Genomic DNA, 18486 nt, shown 5'->3' on the forward strand with positions numbered 1-18486 from the left:
TGCGTGGGTTTCTGCTGGGTGTTCTGGTTTCGTCCCACAGTCCAAAGATGTGCAGCTAAGTGGATTGACCATGCTAAATTGCTCAGTGTTCAGGGATATGTAGATTGGGTGTATTAGCTATGGAAAGGGATATAGGAGAAGGGTAAGAGGCTGGGTCTGGGTGGGATGCTCTTTGGAGGGTAGATGTGGACTTGTTGGGCTGAATGGCCCATTTCCACACTGTAGGGATTCTATGACTGGCACTTCTAACCATCTGGTACTCTTATTGGTACAGTCACCAACTTCCAACATTGGAAATTATCAATAGCCTCATGAATACAAGTTATGGACTTAGACTAAGCTTGTGCTGGCTGATGGATGAGAGTGAAGCACTCAGCCAAAGTACTCACATGGCTGAAGGCCTTGTATTCTGGTGCAAGAATATAGGGAGCCTGCCTTATTGACTGACTGCTGAGATTTACAATTTTGGACACCCAATTAAATAAACAAAACACATGCATTGCATTGTATAATAATACATATCAAATACCAGCAAGGAATTAAATTATATTAGACAGTAAACCACAAATTTCATGATAAATCAGAGAATTTAAAAGTTAGTTAAGATATTTTAGTCAGGAGGTGAGCAATAAGATTATACAAGCACCCAGCATAAACATTACCCATTTTAAAATGGTGGTCTTCCAACGGGTACTTACCTTGAACTCAGAGCAAAAAGGCAAGCCGTGAAAGGTTAGAACTGTTATCAGACATACCGAGTGTGACTAGAAATCGTGATAAAGGAGACCAAGTGGTACTGGGATATGAAAACCATAAATGACCGATGCAAATGCACAATACTGTCCAATATAGAGAGAAAGCAGAGTGATGAATGGGAGAGAAAGCCTGTTAATTATCAGGGTGTATGCCAAGGAGAGTGACCACAGACAACAAGTAATAAGATGTGGCTGTATAGATGATCTGAACACACACGACACAAGGAGCAAGCATCTGTACCTGAATTTCCAGTTCAGCAATACGCTGGCGAAGTTCAGCGATGGCAGCAATACTATCAGCTTCCCGAAACCGTACAGCCATAACCTCCTCCTTGTTCTAGTGTAAGCAGTTAAATATGAAAGATTACTCCAGTGATAAAAGGCAGGAAGCATTGGAGTGTTAAACTACAAGCCAGTCAAAGATTGGAGAAAGTGCTACAGAAACTTGACAAGGCTGGCTGCATCCATCAAGAAAGGAACAGAGTTATTATTTCAGACCCAATATGACTTTTTTGGGTTATGAAGAGGAGTCATATTGGACTTGAAATGTTAACTCAATTTCTCCCTTCACAGTGAGAATCTATTCTCAATTCTCCGTGAGCACACTTTTGTTTCTTAAAAAAATAGCAGCCTATATTGAAAGAACAAAGGCAAAAACTTCAACTGACTCATATGAACAATTGCCACACTGCAGACAGAAACCACTCTGCTACCTGATTCAAATCAGTTTTCTCCACGTGGTTCTTGCACAGTGAAAATTTCTTCAGGAGAGAGCAGAGAAGGTGGCTCCACAATCCCTTTCCAATTCCACTGATACATCACAGTGACCACATTCCTAACCGGACACTTGATCAAACGGACTAGATCATGAATGTCCAGAAAATTCAACGTTCAGAGCAGAACGGCCACCCAATGTCAAGCTAGAAGGCAAACTTAGCACTGATGTTAGGAAATGCTTACTGAAAGAGAAATCCATGGATGGAACATACTCCAAGATAAGGAGCTGTGAGTGAAAACTACGGAAGCATGCCAACAGGAAGGGGCAATGAGGGACACTGCGGTTTTTCTCAGTGGTGATGTATCAGATCAGTCAAGTGGGCTTCCTTGAATACAAATTATCCTCATTCCAATTGCTACTTTCCACAAATCCCTCCCCAGGAATTGTAAATCCACATTCATTGCTGGTTTATGGGGCAAGGTTTAAGCAGAACATGCAAGAGCCTAAATACAAATTGCCTATTTCCCTCAATGTAAAATATAGTAGAAGTCACCAAACAAATATCACAGAACACTGAGTCCTTAGAACAGCTTTCAATTAAAACATATTACAACAAAAAGGATCCCATCAATAACCTGCTCTTTTGCTCATCCACCCATTTTAAAGACAATTCAGCAGGTTTCTCAAGTTACACGAATTCTTGTTCCCCGCTTTGAAATTGATTAATTGCTAAGTGCTCATGCAAAGTTCATCACTGCCATGAGGCAGTCTAGTAGGGCAGTCTGAAAAAGGGAACAAATAAAACATAATATATTCAGGTTAATAAAATGTGAGGCTGGATGAACACAGCAGGCCAAGCAGCATCTCAGGAGCACAAAAGCTGACGTTTCGGGCCTAGACCCTTCATCAGAGAGGGGGATGGGGTGAGGGTTCTGGAATAAATAGGGAGAGAGGGGGAGGCGGACCGAAGAGGGAGAGAAAAGAAGATAGGTGGAGAGAGTATAGGTGGGGAGGTCGGGAGGGGATAGGTCAGTCCAGGGAAGACGGACAGGTCAAGGAGGCGGGATGAGGTTAGTAGGTAGGAGATGGAGGTGCGGCTTGGTGTGGGAGGAAGGGATGGGTGAGAGGAAGAACAAGTTAGGGAGGCAGAGACAGGTTGGACTGGTTTTGGGATGCAGTGGGTGGAGGGGAAGAGCTGGGCTGGTTGTGTGGTGCAGTGGGGGGAGGGGACGAACTGGGCTGGTTTTGGGGTGCGGTGGGGGAAGGGGAGATTTTGAAGCTGGTGAAGTCCACAGTGATACCATTGGGCTGCAGGGTTCCCAAGCGGAATATGAGTCGCTGTTCCTGCAACCTTCGGGTGGCATCATTGTGGCACTGCAGGAGGCCCATGATGGACATGTCATCTAAGAAACGGGAGGGGGAGTGGAAATGGTTTGCGACTGGGAGGTGCAGTTGTTTATTGCGAACTCATCTAAGGGATGTCCATAATGGGCCTCCTGCAGTGCCACAATGATGCCACCCAAAGCTTGGGAACCCTGCAGCCCAATGGTATCAATGTGGACTTCATCTTCAAAATCTCCCCTTCCCCCACCGCATCCCTAAACCAGCCCAGTTCGTCCCCTCCCCCCACTGCACCACACAACCAGCCCAGCTCTTCCCCTCCACCCACTGCATCCCAAAACCAGTCCAACCTGTCTCTGCCTCCCTAACCTGTTCTTCCTCTCACCCATTCCTTCCTCCCATCCCAAGCTGCACCTCCATCTCCTACCTACTAACCTCATCCCACCTCCTTGACCTGTCCGTCTTCCCTGGACTGACCTATCCCCTCCCTACCTCCCCAACTATACTCTCTCCACCTATCTTCTTTACTCTCCATCTTCGGTCCGCCTCCCCCTCTCTCCCTATTTATTCCAGTTCCCTCTTCCCATCCCCCTCTCTGATGAAGGGTCTAGGCCCGAAACGTCAGCTTTTGTGCTCCTGAGATGCTGCTGGGCCTGCTGTGTTCATCCAGCCTCACATTTTATTATCTTGGATTTTCCAGCATCTGCAGTTCCCATTATCACTCATAACATATTCAGGTCCTGTGTCAGAAATAACACATACACAGGAAGGTGGAAATTAGGCAGAAATAGTACATATAATAGGCTTTAAAAATGGATTTGGAAGGAACACATGCAAGATTCCGATTGAAGGCAAGAAATTAGGGGGAAGGTTATGAAGTTTATTCAAAAACTGCTTAGAAGGGAGAAAAGGTGATCAAGCTGGTGTCTGATGCAAGAACATTCCTCATTCTCATTCTGGCTGTTCAACTTAGATAGCCCCGATCCTCTTTCCCAGAGATCCAAGGGTATGGATTTGATTGTGTCTGGCACAGTTGGCTCAGCTTTAGCTTAACTGGGCGACTTCAGTCAGATCTCAGCCTTGGACTTAAACCAGAGGGAAAGAAATTAGACTATCCAAAATCAATATCTGTCAAACCTCTACAGCAAGAAATATAAATCCGCCAGAATCAAAGGTAAAAACTGAGGCAAATCATCAGGTTTCCTTCCACGGTGATTTCCAAAACTTGAACTACTTCTGGAAGACTGAGGACAGCAGATACATGAAAGCAGCACCAACTGCAAGTTACCTTGCCAAGTCACTCACAATCCTGACTCAACTATATCAACATTCCTTTGTAGTTACTGAGTTAAAGTCCTGGAAATCCTTTCTAACAGCAGCATAGGTGTACCTAAAGCCTATGAATATCAGTGATTCAAGATGGCAGTTCACTACCACCTTCTTTAAGGCAATTAGGGATGAATAAATTCTGGCACGGCCAGTGAAACCTACGTCCTATGAATGATTAAAAATAGTCACCCATTCATCCTTCTTTATGCATCAATTTAGTAGGTTTCAAAGAACTATTCAGTCAGGTGACAAGAGCAGCTTACACAAAACATGTCAACTTGCCCCAGTCTTTACATTCCAGATGTACATATTCAGTCTCTTAATCTTCCACTTCTAGTATTAAACTCTTCAGCAAGTCGTTATTTGGCTTGTCCTTTCCTCTTTGTTGGTTAACAGCATGTAGTTTGTGTCCTTCCAATTTGGTGGTACTACACCAAATTTCACATAGCTTTGAAATGAAATAATAAATCCCACTAGATTGTCACCAATTAAAATCCTTAGAAGCTATGGTATAGGTCAAAATATTAGTCTAACTTCAGTCTCATTATTTACGATGATGCTTGTAAGCTTCCTCACTTTATGAATCATTATTCTTCCAGTAAATTGCAGACTTTGGTATTCACAATCTTCTTGGAACACGTTCTTAGTTTTTGGACAAAGTATTTTTTCATTTGTTACTTGAACCTCAGTTAGATATAAACTCAACTTCTCTCTTCACTGAGATCACCCTCCATATACTTGAGCTTCCAACTACAATCCTGGAACATCTCAGCACCACCCACACCAAGCCTCCAAGTTGAAGTTTGCAAAATATGCCATAGCTCCTGTCCTCTAATAGGAGGAAAACAGACTGATAATTCTCTGCCAAATTATCCCGATCTAGGCTACTTCACTGCCTTGATGTTCCTGCATACAGAAATTGAACAATCTTTATTTCAAATACTGACAATGTACCTGATTGTTTTCGACAAAACAGCCATCCTCATTACTTATTAGAACATAGATTGTGGTTTCTTGATTACGGACAATGAAAAGAAAATTGATACCAAAATGTCTAGCTTTCAAAAACCCGAGGAACGTAGATCCAAGATTTTGGACTTAGTAAGACCAAAAAAAAATGTCTGTTGCATCTGGTATTCCAACAGAAGGTGGCAATTTACACGGAAGACAATACTCTAAGATGCTGCTTGGTCTGCTGTGTTCATCCAGCTCCACACTTTGTTATCACTGAATAACATTATCCTGTGCAACACAGTGATGGCTTTGGCATTTCATGGGTAAGATCTTACATTAATACTTTGCGTCAGTATTCAACCAGGAGAAGGATATAGAGGATAGTGAAACTTATGTGGAGCATGCAAATTTGCTAGGGTACGTTGAGTTCAAGAAAGAAAGTGTTGCATCTCTTGAAGAACATTTAGATAGATAAGTCTAGGGCCCAATGGTATGAACCACAGGTTGCTGGGAGAGGCTAGACAGGAGATTTTTAAGGCCTTGACCAAGATCTTTGTATCATCATTAGCCATGGAGGAGGTCCTAGAGAACTGGTAAGTAGCTGATACTGTTCCTCTATTCAAGAAGGAAAATAGGAATAATCCAGGAAACAATTGACATACAGTCTCAAATTGGCAGTTGGGAAGGAATTGGAGAGAATTCTTAGGGATAGGATTTACACATGTATGGAAAAACATGGATGTGAGTTTGCTCGCTGAGCAGAAGGTTAGTTTTCAGACGTTTCGTCACCATTTTAGGTAACATCATCAGTGAACCTGATGAAACGCTGGTGTTATGTCCCGCTTTCTATTTATTTGTTTAGGTTTCCTTGGGTTGGTGATGTCATTTCATGCATTGATGATGTCATTTCCTGTTCTTTTCCTCAGCGGATGGTAGATTGGTTCCAAGTCAATGTGTTTGTTGATGGAGTTCCGGTTGGAATGTCATGCTTCTAGGAATTCTCGTGCATGTCTCTGTTTGGCTTGTCCTCGGATGGATGTGTTGTCCCAATCAAAGCGGTGTCCTTCCTCATCTGTATGCAAGGATACGAGTGATAGAGGGTCATGTGGTTTTGTGGCTAGTTGATGTCCATGTATCCTGGTGGCTAGCTTTCTGCCAGTTTGTCCAATGTAGTGTTTGTCACAGTTCTTGCAAGGTGTTTTGTAGATGATGTTCGTTTTGCTTGTTGTCTGAATAGGGTTTTTTAAGTTCATTAGCTGCTGTTTTAGTGTGTTGGTGGGTTGGTGGGTTTGTGGGCTACCCTGATGCCAAGAGGTCCGAGTAGTCTGGCAGTCATTTCGGAAATGTCTTTGATGTAGAGGAGAGTGGTTATGGTTTCTGGGCCTGTTTTGTCTGTTTGTTTGGGTTTGTTGCTGAGAAATCGGCGGACTGTGTTCATTGGGTACCCATTCTTTTTGAACATGTGGAAAAACATGGCTTTGTTCAGGCCAGGTCATGTTGTATTAATTTGACTGAATTTATCAAAGAGGGGATGAAGGTAATATATGAGGGAAGAGCAGGAGATGACGTCTACATAGATTTTAGTAGGGCTTTTGACAAAATCCCTCATCCAAAAGATTAAGACTATTGGGTTCACGGTGACTTGGCAGCTTGGATTCAGAATTGTGTTCTATGGGGAAGCCAGAGAGTGGTGGTGCAAGGCTGTTTTTCTGTTGGAGTTCTGTGACTAGTGGTGTTCTGCAGGGATCGATACTGGGACCTCTGCTGTTTGTGATATACATAAATGACTTGGAAGAAAATATAGATGGGTGGATTAGTAAGTTTGCAAATGATACAAAGATCGGTATAGATAGTTGTCAAAGGATACAGTGGGATATAGGTCAGTTGCAGATTTAAGCAGAGAAATGGCAGATGGAGTTTAATCCAGGTAAGTGAGGTGCTGCACTTTATGAGATCAAATGTTAAGGAAGGGTATACAGTTAATGGCAGGACCCTGAACAACACTGATGTATACAACCCAAGGAGTTCAAGTCCAGGGCTCCCCAAAAGCGGCCAAGCAAGTAGATAATATGATAAAGGCATGCTTGCCTTTATTGGTTGGGGGAATGAGTCCAACAGCCAGGATGTCATAATGCAGCTTTATAAGGCTGTGGTTAGGCTGCATTTAGAGTAGCGTGTTCAGTTCTGGTTGCTACATCACACAAAGGATGTGGAGGCTTTGGAGAGGGTGCAGGAGAGATTTGCTAGGCTGCTGCTTGGATAAGAGGATATGAACAATAAGGAGGCTAGAAAAACTCGTCGTCTCTGGAGAGATAGAGTCTGACGGGAGACCTGATAGATACGCAGATAGGGTAGATGTTCAGAATCTTCTTTCGAGAGTTGAAATATCTAATACCAATGGGCGTGCATTTAAGGTGTGCGTGGGTTGGTGGGTGGGGGGGGGGGGTATAGTGGTGGCAGTTCAAAGACCTCAGGGACAATTTTTTTTAAAAACAGAGTGGTGAGAGTCTGGAATGCGCTGCTAGGGATGGTGATGGAGGCAGATATATTAGGGGCATTTAAGGGACTTTTAGATAAGCACATGAATATGCAAGGAATGGAACGATATGGACCAAAGGCAGGCAGAAGGGATTAATTTGGTGCCACGTTTGACACAACAGGATGGGCCGAGGGGCCTGTTTCTGTGCTGTTCTGTTCTATGTTTTCTCAAGTATGTGGCCATGGGCCACTTGTGCCAGCAAAAAACTGCCTCACTAAATTAATGTCTAACTTGGTGACAAAGCAAACAAAAATTAGTTTTTACATTTGAACTTTGATCATAAGAATACACAATTTTGTCCTTTGATTAAGGAAGCACAGGAAGAATTTCTAATGTTTCAACTTTGAAATTTTTTCAACATCCCAGTGAATGTGAACAAAACTGGTGTGTAAAAATTGGAATCAGATGAACAGCTATACTCTACTGAGTGCGTTTGCCAGTTCTGAGCACTGCCAGCGTTCTAAAATCTCTTTTTTTTTGTTCTTTCTGCACCCGTCATCATTTTCTTTACTGACATGGGCAATATTTTATTTTCTGAAGACAGACACAAAGTAATCAACAAAGTGTGAAGCTGGCTGAACACAGCAGGCCAAGCAGCATTTCAGGAGCACAAAAGCTGACGTTTCGGGCCTAGACCCCCACAATGTAATCAGCCATGCTCCATCTCCATCTCCACAATACAACCCTATATTCTGATTATCTGTTTATTACTCATGAACTTACAAAAAACTTTTTAGTCCTTTTTCTGCTGCAGGCTAATCTATTTTCACAAGTCTCTTTGCTCCTCAGTTCACTTTATTTTCCACTTGTCTGTCTCACTTTTGAATCACAAGCATAACATATCAGAAGCTTCCTTTCTCAGTTTTATTTTAAACTATACTGTTTGTTATTCAGGGTGCTGTAGATTGTGTGCTCTTCCTCACCCCACCACACCCACCTTGTGAGAATGTGACCAGTTAGTGTTCAAAATAACCCTAATTTAAAATCTATCAATTGTTCATTACTCTTCAGATTTCAGGTATATTTTAGGAGCTTGGAACAGTGTCCACACACAGATCCTTTTCACAAGGGACGTGGGCATCACTGGCAAGGCCAGTTTTTTTGTTGCCCATTTCTAATTGATCTAAAACAGAGTGGCCTTTGTCATTTCACACAGCAGTTAAGACTCTGAAGTCACACCAAGATAGGCCAGGAAGGATGACAAAGAACATTAGTAAACCAGATGGCTTCTCATAACAATTGCTATGTGGTTGCCATTATGCAGATTACAAATTTTATTGAATTCAAACTTCACCAACTTCCAGAATAGGATTTCATTAGCAGGGCCTCTGCATTACTCGTCCACTGAAATTACCATTCCACCAGCACTTAACCTAACATGCTGTACTATCAATATCTGAACATATAATGCTGATATATCTAATAATTTCTCCCCCAGCAACTCAATTAATTGATCAATGGTCATGTGATGTCAGCAGTACAAGGTACAAAGCTTTTAACAAGGGTGGCTCTGCAGGGCGAGAGGGAGGAGAGAGAGAACTGGTGTTAAACGAGGACAAACAGTCCTGTTCTTTTCTTTCCACGCCCACAAAGCAGATATGACTCAGCAGTTACTTGGGCTCAAGTTCCTATCAATCAAGCACAAGCCATGACAACCTTGGCTCACTGTGGCTTTTCTGCATGGCTATCCTTTGACTTTTCCCACCTTAATGGGACCAAGGAGAAAACAAACAGAAGAGTTTGTGATAATCTGCTTCCAGAGAACCAAATCAGGATATGCACCATATTTGTAATGCATACTTGGCTGTCAATGGCCTTATGACAGGAAGTAGCCAATTCTTAGGCAAAAATAAAGAAGTTTTGACAAAATACAGAATATTTTGTTTTAGCTACAGATGTAAGTCTTTTAAAAAAGCACAGAGATACTGCAAGAGCTCACAGATCAGAGGCTGTGGGACCATCACTGTCCAGAGAGCTTGGAGATAGGAAGCTCTCGGACCATCACTATCCGGAGAGCCCAGAGACCAGAGCCCGTGGGACCATCACTGTTCAGACACTTCAGGATGACAGGCTGGGGGACTATTGCAATCTGGACAGCTCACAGAGAGGTGGTCGTGGAATCATCATGGTTTGGAGACTCGGGAACAAGGCATTTGAGATTATTACTGGCTAGATATAGTGGTTTAACATTTAAAAACCTGCATGGCCAGAAGTCACAACAGCCACTGGTTTGAAAACTGATATGAACTAAAACATTGGGCCAGCGGTTATCACTGTTACCTCTCAACACCAGGGACCCGGGTGCAATTCAAACTTTGAATGACTTTGTGGCGTTTGCACAATTCTTGCAGTGTCTGCGTGGGTTTCTGCTGAGTGCTCCAGTTTCCTCCCATGGTTCAAAGATGTGCAGGTTAGGTAGACTGGCCATGCTAAATTGTCCTTAGTTTCTCTGGAATGTGTAGGCTAGGTGGATTAGCCATGGTAAATGCGCATTTATGGGGATAAGGTGGGGGCTGAGTTTGGGTGGTATCCTGTTCAGAGGGTCAGTGCAGACTCAACCGACTGAATGGCCTCTTTGTGCACTATGGGGTTTCTATGATGAGGAAGCAACAGATACAGGTGAACTCAAATCCTGGCCTGACACCATTCACTCTGTCAATGCAGCTGAACATTCTCCTGAATTTTATTAAAACACTTGCACTCTGAGCAGAAAGCATTAGAAGGATCATAATTACTCCTTCTGAAACTTCCATTCATCTAATAAAAGCTCAAAACCTTCAGCAACTCTAACTCAGAGAGACATCAGGCAGCAGTTATCCCTTGTACTCCAACTCAAGCAGGAAAAAAAAGTACTTAAATACTATATACACTGTGTTCTGATAATACAATTGACAACTGAGCTTAGAGGATTCATTGATTCAGACAGCACAATAAGGTGCAGTGCCCAAGCTCCTAGTCTTTCTGGTCAAATTTTCCCCAAATTCAAGGCAATGCGCATTTACACCAAAATTTTGTCAAACATTAAGATTGACAAGTCGCCAGGCCCGGATCAGATTTGTCCTCGGCTGCTTTGGGAAGCGAGAAATGCAATTACTTCGCCACTTGCGAAGATCTTTGCATCCTCGCTCTCCACTGGAGTCGTACCTGAGGACTGGAGAGAGGCAAATGTAATTCCTCTCTTCAAGAAAGGAAATAGGAAAATCCCCGGCAATTATAGACCGGTAAGTCTCACGTCTGTCGTCTGCAAGGTGTTAGAAAGGATTCTGAGGGATAAGATTTATGACCATCTGGAAGAGCATGGCTTGATCAAATACAGTCAACACGGCTTTGTGAGGGGTAGGTCATGCCTTACAAACCTTATTGAGTTTTTTGAGGATGTGACTAGAAAAGTTGATGAGGGTCGAGCTGTGGATGTGGTGTATATGGACTTCAGTAAGGCATTTGATAAGGTTCCCCATGGTAGGCTCATTCAGAAGGTCAGGAGGAATGGGATACAGGGGAACTTAGCTGCTTGGATACAGAATTGGCTGGCCAACAGAAGACAGCGAGTGGTAGTAGAAGGAAAATATTCTGCCTGGAAGTCAGTGGTGAGTGGAGTTCCACAGGGCTCTGTCCTTGGGCCTCTACTGTTTGTAATTTTTATTAATGACTTGGACGAGGGGATTGAAGGATGGGTCAGCAAGTTTGCAGACGACACAAAGGTCGGAGGTGTCGTTGACAGTGTAGAGGGCTGTTGTAGGCTGCAGCGGGACATTGACAGGATGCAGAGATGGGCTGAGAGGTGGCAGATGGAGTTCAACCTGGATAAATGCGAGGTGATGCATTTTGGAAGGTCGAATTTGAAAGCTGAGTACAGGATTAAGGATAGGATTCTTGGCAGCGTGGAGGAACAGAGGGATCTTGGTGTGCAGATACATAGATCCCTTAAAATGGCCACCCAAGTGGACAGGGTTGTTAAGAAAGCATATGGTGTTTTGGCTTTCATTAACAGGGGGATTGAGTTTAAGAGTCGTGAGATCTTGTTGCAGCTCTATAAAACTTTGGTTAGACCGCACTTGGAATACTGCATCCAGTTCTGGGCGCCCTATTATAGGAAAGATGTGGATGCTTTGGAGAGGGTTCAGAGGAGGTTTACCAGGATGCTGCCTGGACTGGAGGGCTTATCTTATGAAGAGAGGTTGACTGAGCTCGGTCTCTTTTCATTGGAGAAAAGGAGGAGGAGAGGGGATCTAATTGAGGTATACAAGATAATGAGAGGCATAGATAGAGTTGATAGCCAGAGACTATTTCCCAGGGCAGAAATGGCTAGCACGAGGGGTCATAGTTTTAAGCTGGTTGGTGGAAAGTATAGAGGGGATGTCAGAGGCAGGTTCTTTACGCAGAGAGTTGTGAGAGCATGGAATGCGTTGCCAGCAGCAGTTGTGGAAGCAAGGTCATTGGGGTCATTTAAGAGACTGCTGGACATGTATATGGTCACAGAAATTTGAGGGTGCATACATGAGGATCAATGGTCGGCACAACATTGTGGGCTGAAGGGCCTGTTCTGTGCTGTACTGTTCTATGTTCTATGTTCTATGACTGGTGAACCAGAGCTTCACGACATGAATTTGCTTTTTATCTACAACGTACTGCTGAAAAGGGCAGTGCAAGCAAATTCAGTAATTATTTTGTAAAGGGAATTGAGTTAATACTTTGAGAGAGATTCGGAGGGATCTGAAGTAAGTTTGGGGGGGGGGGGGTGGAATTAACTGGTGAGTTCTTTGAAAAGCAAGAAGGGCAGAACAGCGTCCTTCTGTGATGTAGGATTCGATAAGTTGTGGTAAACACTAAGTCTGCCCGTAAAATGTAAACCTCAATGCTCTCAACGGCAGTTAGCGATAATGACAAATGTTGGTCTTTCTGGTAGCACCAGTATCTTGTGAATAAATAAGGAGAAAAATGAAGGACTTTAGCCCAGATAAGTACTTGGAATAAACCTGTTACAGCCTGAGTGTTTATGGGATTAAAGTTAGTAACCGGCTCAGTCATGCATGTCTTAAACTTAAAACAAGAACTAGTGACACACTTGGAAAGACAACAAACCCACACACAGTGAGACAAACACAGAGGGTTGGGAGAGGCAGGGGTGACCCACCCACAGACACAAAGACACATTCGCAGGCACAAAAAAAAAGACAGAGGGACTAACTGTTGTGGAAAACTGGAAACAAATACACCAACAATCCAGCTGACTGAATGAGTGCTAAGTGTCAATCATAATGAAAAAAAAATCAGCTTCCTTGTGTATTTCCTTCACTATCTAATCTCAGTGTCCTGACCCATCAGCGGTGCTGCTGATTTACACAACTCTCTCATCATCTTGTCGGGTCTGATTTAACTTTTGAAACCAAGTCCAAACCAAAACGGCCAGAAAAATGTCAAAAAAATCATCAATATCCATAAACAAAGTAAACCTAGATGCACATAATCTAGTTAATCATTATGGTGGGTGCTTTTCAAAAGCAGAGTCAGTGTCAGTTTTTCCATCATACTCAACACCTCCTTATCTAAAGGATCACTGTTAAGAGTGTTGCTATTCTGATAGCTCGAGTGCAAAATACAGCTACATTTTTGCTGATAACTAAGCAGCTTTTGGGTCTGTTAGAAATTTGCCCCTTTGCAGCCCTCAGATTATTCTGCCAGCTGCTGAAACACTGCAGTTGTTGCACTTTTAGGACCACGATAGGGGTTATGGGGCAGAGAGTTTGGCCACCTCACTTCAGTTGCTAATATGTTTATGTCTACCTGAATGAAAAATCACCACAGATTTTAAACAACAACTTCCCACTTCCTTATTTGAAAGAAATATTCTTCAAATAAAAAAAGCAAAACCCTCCCTGCTCCTTTTTAAAACAAGTATCTGCTCCAGGGTAACGTCACATATTAAACAAGGAATTCAAAGAGTTTTGTAGGAAACTCGACCACAAACTGATTTGAGGAAAGGCCCTCTTTATGGATTCCTAATTTGAAATATTTGGTTCTGAGTAGGATTCCACTATAGGCTGGAACTTCTAAACACAAAACTTCTGTATATAAACATTTAAAGCAGATTTGCTATTATCGCATGAAAACTTTTGCTTTTTAAAAAGTGATTAATTATGCACAACTTTCACCAACAATTCAGGTCCTCATCTTCCTCTTCAATTGTAGCTGACAGATAAGTTAAAAACAGCTTTTTTGCTGGTTTACCAGTTCCATTTTTACGCAGCACATCAATGCAGTGGAAGTGCAGGCACATAAGTTTTCAAAAAGACAGTTCTACACACATCATCTTCACAGGAATATGCAGCATTGCTGGATAATGGAAATATAATGTTTGATTAGGTTTCAAATTTAAATTGGGAGAACAACTGGCAGTACAAAAATCTTGGCTCGGGTGATGCAGGGGATAACAGTTGCTTTATAACTTGACTGGAAAGAAAGGCCCCTTTTCCAGAAATGGCATGGAAGTTGGATGATTACACTCTGACCTAATGTGCAGGTAACATGTTGCTTTGACAAAGCTTGGATAAGTTTATTAGGCATTAGGCCTGGGGATAACAGCACTTCAAATGTACACTGAGTGCTCACTGACCATGTCAACACCTTTTAGAATGGTCATGTCCCTGCTGTCAGAATGTGGCAACAGGCCATGCACAGTAGTGTGACCCAGGGCTAACCTAAACAGCTCCAGATCTGCTGAACAACTGCCCAATGACTAGAGCCAAACCTTTCTACTACCTTTAAGTTTTGCCTTCATAGTTCTGTTTTAGTGCAATTAGTTTGCTTCTTGATTCAGAATCTACTGTTCTGGTTTGCATCTATAGTAATAAGGTTTTGGGGTGGGGGTGTGGTGGGAGAAAGCAGAGGAGATGAGCAGTTTTGCTTCAAGATTCGGCTCAAGAAAACCCATGCTTTCCAACAAACGTGAACATCCAACAGATCAAAAGTATGAGGCAGAAACCATTCCGTACCTATGCTCGCAGAAAGTGAATGCAATCACAACCTAGATCACAGGCTGTAACACCTGCAGAACTAAAGCGCTTATACATGTGACGGTCAGTCATAAAGGTGAACATTTCTCCACTACAGCAAGGGTATGTTACAAAAGCTCTATTGGATTTTTGGTTACTTACTGCACCATCGAGCATACTGTCAGTAATTTAATAAAACATGCTAACAAGAAGGATGGAGGCTCAGGATTTAAAAACAGTGCCAGAATTCCACAACTAACCAAGAATCACTGTATTTGCTTTGGCATCTTAACTCCAGCACAATCCAAAAATGGATCTTAATTGAGAATCAAACCTGGAGTAAGCAGCACTTATATGACAGAATACTAAATAGGCATGGCCTCATCCTACGTACAGGCTCATACATAGTTTGGTATTTGTTGCCAATCTCAGTGATATAGTTTAGTGACTGGCTGGTCAATTCTTCAGCCTACAGGACTACTGCCCCAGTTTGGTGCTCCCTTTTCAGTAGGGGGGGGCCCTTAATCAACATCAGGCACAATATCTGAATGCTTCATGAGAAGCCTTCACAGGTTGATATTCATTTGATGTACAGTGAACAACTTGGGGAAAGAATGTTTAAGGCCAACGAATGGTGAGGTCTTAAGGCCAGCCAAGGGACAATATTCAACCGTGACAAAGATTCTCTCTGATGAAGGGTCTAGGCCCGAAACGTCAGCTTTTGTGCGCCCGAGATGCTGCTTGGCCTGCTGTGTTCATCCAGCTTCACACTTTGTTATCTTGGATTCTCCAGCATCTGCAGTTCCCATTATCTCCCTTCTACTTATGGTTGGTACCACCTGTTCACAACTACACAGCATGGAGCAGGGGCACTCTCACATAAATGGCCACAATAAGCAGCTGTAAACTGCACTGCAGAATACAGATGCCCTCCTCTTATCTTCAAATAGATCAGTCAAAGTTTTTCTCGGGCATCAATTGTTTCCATTAGTGTAGCACATTCGAATTGAACTAAGCCAGGAGTCCCCAACACATTCCCAAAAGCACTAACAAGGGCTGCAAAAAGTAGAAAACAGACAGCTTCAAAGGGTAATCTGAAGTTGAAAAGTCGTATTATACAGAAATCACATGACAGAAACATGCCATTTGATCTTCTCCTCGAATTAACCTAACTCCATTAACATCTCCCATCACTGTTCTCCACTTTGTGTGGTTATTAAGCTTCTCCTTGAATAATAAGAAATAATGATGCCTCAACTAGCACCCATTTTGCTATGCACGGCAGATCCTATTTCCGGGCAAAGTGGTTGTTCTCTATTACAGACTTTGGAAAAGCAGATGTGAATGATCCGGGCTGTAGTCACAAGTTACCCCGTAGATTTGAACATCATTGTGCTTCTCATATTTGATTTTAGGAGTCTGATGTTGGCTGATGGCTATTGGTCAGATTAGCATTTTGTTCTATTCTTTTGTGAAGCATTGCCTAACACGCTTGGCAACAAATGGCAACTTAGGATATGGTAATAGTGGAATTTTGGGAAACATTCAGAAATTACAATAAAGTGAGCAGAATTGTATCAAGGCAAGTAAGCAAGCTAGTTTCCATTTAAGGGTATTCTGAAACTTTCAGACTGTTATTTCCAAGAAGTTGTTTCCCTTATTGTCACAAGCTCTCACAGCAGAACAGAACTTAGATTCAAGCTGCAACTGAAACTCAGCTCAGGTCAGACCACTCAAAATACAGTTCAAATCTCCATAGCCTTTTATTTCAAACATGCTCATCATCGAAAGAAGCCAACAGTATTTAAGTTTGGAAATAACAGAAATCAGCAAGAGATATTAATGTTGAGTTCCAATAAACAATGAATTCTGTGAGAATAGTGACAGTCTCTGGATAGATAGTTTTGCCCTGAGCCGAGAGGATGGCCACAGGTTAAAGTATATTTGAAACCCTGTCTTGAAGAGGTGGGAAAATAGTCTCACATTTCTTGCTGTACAACATTGTTAATGACTCAGACCCATTATCAACACCTCTGACTCATGTTAGCATGGAGCAAATCCAAGAGTAAAATTGCTTTGTGTAAAGATTTTATTCGATTAAATTCTTTTCCCACTACTAACAGGAGGGATTTATTGGGCAGGGTACTATTTCTCCAAGGATGTGGGGCGAGTGACTGCAACAAGATTCCCAGCTTTCCTTGGCCAGTCTGCAGCCTTTCATATGGTCGACTGCATGACGTTCCTTCAGCACCCCTGCACCATTTACTAATTGAGTGGAACTGCACTTACATAGCCAAAGAATAATTTTCAATTACTTCTCTTCCTGCTCCTGCACTTTTAACTATGGTACCCCTGAAGGATCTAGTCTTGGCTGGCTCTTATTTCTATCTGCTCGATCCCTTTGGTGATAGCTCAATGTTAGTTGCCAGAAATCTATTGACTTCTCACCCAAACCTCCTCAATGATGGAGTTTCCACGGCACTCAGGGAGAGAATTCCAAAGAATTCACTCTCAGTCTTCAATGGTTTATCCCTTTTACTGAGATAGATTGTCTGGTTTTAGATTTACAGACCAGGGGAAACAACTCATCCACTTCAGTCACATCATCCCTGTAAGAATTTTCCACCTTTCAATGAGGTCACCCTCAATTCTTCAGAATACAAGGGAAGGTACACCAATCTCCTCAATCTACCCCCAAAAATTAATCCTGCTATTCCTGGGATTAGTGCAGTGAATCTTCATTGCATTGTCTTTATAGCAAGTACAGCCCTCCTTAGAGGACGAGACAGAAACTGTGCAAAATATTCCAGTGTGGTTTCACCACGGCTTTATATAACTAGACCAAGATATTTACTCCTGCATCCTTTGTGATGAAGGCAGACACACTGTTTGCCTTCTGAACTGCTTGCGGCACCTATATGCTAACTTTTAGCGATTTGTGAACAAGCACCCCAACGCCCCAGCTCCTGATGCTGAAAGCTTCATTGATATCTTGGTTAGTTGCAAACTCAGCTATTCTAACATACACCTAGCTGATCTCCCATTTTCTATCTGCCATAAAATATTAGGCCATCCAAATTCTCTGTTTGAGACTTAACTTGGAGCAATGTAAGCTTTTAGATAGTTACCTTAAGACAGGTCCTCAGATTAAATTGGGAGAAAGTTAATAACAACAGTGTTTAGGTAGGGCCAGCTGAATAGGAGATATGGTTATTAAGTTTTCAGATGACATTAAAATAGATAGTATAGTGGACAGCAAAAATGATTATCTCAGTGTACAATGGGACCATGATCAGATGGGAAAATGGGCCGAGCAGTGGTAGATGCAGTTTAATTCAGAAACATATGAGGTGCTGCATTTTGGTAAGGCAAACTAGGGCAGGACTTGTACAGTCAATGATAGGCACCTGGGGATATTGCTGAACAAAGAAACCTTGGGGTGTAGGTGCACAGTTCCTTGAAAATGGAGTTATAGGTAGTCTTGTTGGTGAAGATGACATTTGGCAAGCTTGCCTTAATTGGTCATAACACTGAGTATAGGATTTGGGACGTCATGTTGCAGCTGTGCAGGATGTTGTTGAGGCCATTTTTGGAATACTGTGAACATTCCTCCTATGGAATTGTAGTTAAACTTGAGAGGTTGCAGAAAAGATTGACAAGGATGTTGCGAGGACTGAAGGGTTTGAGCTATATGGAGTGGCTTGAATAGGCTGGGGCTCTTCCCCCTGGGACCTTAGAAGCTGAAGGGTGATCTTATTGAGGTTTACAAAATCATGAGGTTTCCTAGGGCGTGGAGTCCAAAACGAGGGGTAATAGCTTTAAGGTAAGAGGGGAAAGATTGTTATCTCTTTTTGGGGT

General features: G+C 42.5%; 1 protein-coding gene across 7 annotated transcripts in view; it reads right to left on the minus strand.

The window, feature by feature from the left end:
• Positions 1 to 18486, minus strand: part of LOC125447489 (EVI5-like protein) — a 291619-nt gene that overhangs the window by 46815 nt on the left and 226318 nt on the right. For 6 of the 7 annotated variants that reach the window (XR_007246559.2, XM_048521914.1, XM_048521910.1 and 3 more), the window contains one exon: positions 997 to 1092. The exons of the other annotated variant lie outside the window; for it this stretch is intronic. Coding sequence is in view for 5 of the 6 variants with exons in the window: in XM_048521914.1 (XP_048377871.1) it covers positions 997 to 1092 (96 nt within the window). In the remaining variant the exon portion in view is untranslated. The remainder of the gene's footprint in view (positions 1 to 996; positions 1093 to 18486) is intronic. 7 annotated transcript variants of the gene reach the window in all.

The sequence above is a fragment of the Stegostoma tigrinum genome, chromosome 35 (genome assembly GCF_030684315.1).
Source record: "Stegostoma tigrinum isolate sSteTig4 chromosome 35, sSteTig4.hap1, whole genome shotgun sequence".
Classification (NCBI taxonomy): Eukaryota; Metazoa; Chordata; class Chondrichthyes; order Orectolobiformes; family Stegostomatidae; genus Stegostoma; species Stegostoma tigrinum.